The 1,273-nt window shown below is 31.8% G+C and overlaps 1 protein-coding gene across 1 annotated transcript; it reads left to right on the forward strand.

Moving 5' to 3' along the window:
• Positions 1–97: 97 nt before the first annotated feature.
• LOC105826471 (ATP-dependent zinc metalloprotease YME1L1-like) lies at positions 98–1,104 on the forward strand (the record flags this gene model as incomplete). The annotated part of the gene is made up of 3 exons (XM_012664462.1): positions 98–224; positions 331–404; positions 1,018–1,104. Coding segments are annotated over 3 exons (288 nt in total), but the record flags the coding sequence as incomplete, so codon positions are not given.
• Positions 1,105–1,273: the final 169 nt, after the last annotated feature.

Consider the following 1,273-nt stretch of genomic DNA (forward strand, 5'->3'; position numbering starts at 1 on the left):
TGAGAGCTAAATGATAATTCTGGTTTTTAATACAACGATTTCAGAACTGTATCTGAATTTCTTTACTTATGATCTGATTATTTTTTTAATTGTCTAGTTGTCTCTGTTGCCTGAGAATAACAGATGGAATGAAAGTAGAGCCCAGCTGCTTGCACAAATGGATGTTAGCATGGGAGGAAGAGTAGCAGAGGAGCTTATATTTGGAACTGACTATATTACAACAGGTTTGCATGGAAGAATGGCTTTAGTTGAAATTGTGTTTGTAGGGTTAAAGATATTTTTAAAAATAAAGTTGTCTATTTTATTTTATGTTATTTTATTTTATTTTAGGTTCTTCCATTGATTTTGATTATGCAACTAAAATAGCAAAACGAATAGTTACCAAATTTGGAATGAGTGAAAAGGTAATAGCTAATTTTAATTCTTTTCATATATCAATCATGTGCCAAGTATCTGTTTGAGAGATGGTTCTGATTATAAATTGGTAACATTTACTTTTTCCCTGTCTCATTCCAAATGGATTTGAGACTGTTTCTGAACATTATTGTGAATGTTATTCTCCGAGTAGCAAAAATATAGCACTCTCTCACCCAGTAACTATGACTTTATGAGTTAGTCAAGTAGTAAAACAAAGTAAATTTTTTTAGCCTCTTCATATAGCATAAAAGAGCCTACTTTCTGAGCTTGCTTACTTTAGCCTTTCCATGTATTTGACATTCCCACATTATCATTGTGGTTCCTTGAAGCAGTTCTATGCTCTGAATTCTGGATTTCTGGATTTGAAATGGCTGCCAAGGTTATCTAAGAAAGTATTCAGTACCAGACTTAAAATGATTTTAAATTTTATCTCTTGCTTATATGCTTACGATTTTGCTTTTAGTCTTTATGCTTTCAGAAGAATGATGATGACATTTCTTTACCATCAAATGCATTTTTTATATTTCTTCTTTGCCCTCCATGATATTTGTTGGTGTCGTGGGCTTTTCTGTTCAATTAATTTCTTCCCTTTCGTTTTAGCTTGGATTTGGGACCTACTGTGATACCTGGAAACTGAGTCCAGAAACTCAATCTGCTATTGCAGAAGAAATAAGAATCCTTCATAGGGTAATAATATTTTTCTATGCTTATTTATATTTTTTAGACGTAATATACCTAAATAGTTAGGTACTTAAAAAATTAAACAACCAAAGGCCCTCCGTTCATTAGAAACATCACTCTATAACATAAAGATAATAAGGGTACCATTGCAGTTGTGATTTAAATGTTATTAAGG

Source organism: Propithecus coquereli, unplaced genomic scaffold, assembly GCF_000956105.1.
Source record: "Propithecus coquereli isolate 6110/MARCELLA unplaced genomic scaffold, Pcoq_1.0 Scaffold8924, whole genome shotgun sequence".
NCBI classification, from domain to species: Eukaryota; Metazoa; Chordata; class Mammalia; order Primates; family Indriidae; genus Propithecus; species Propithecus coquereli.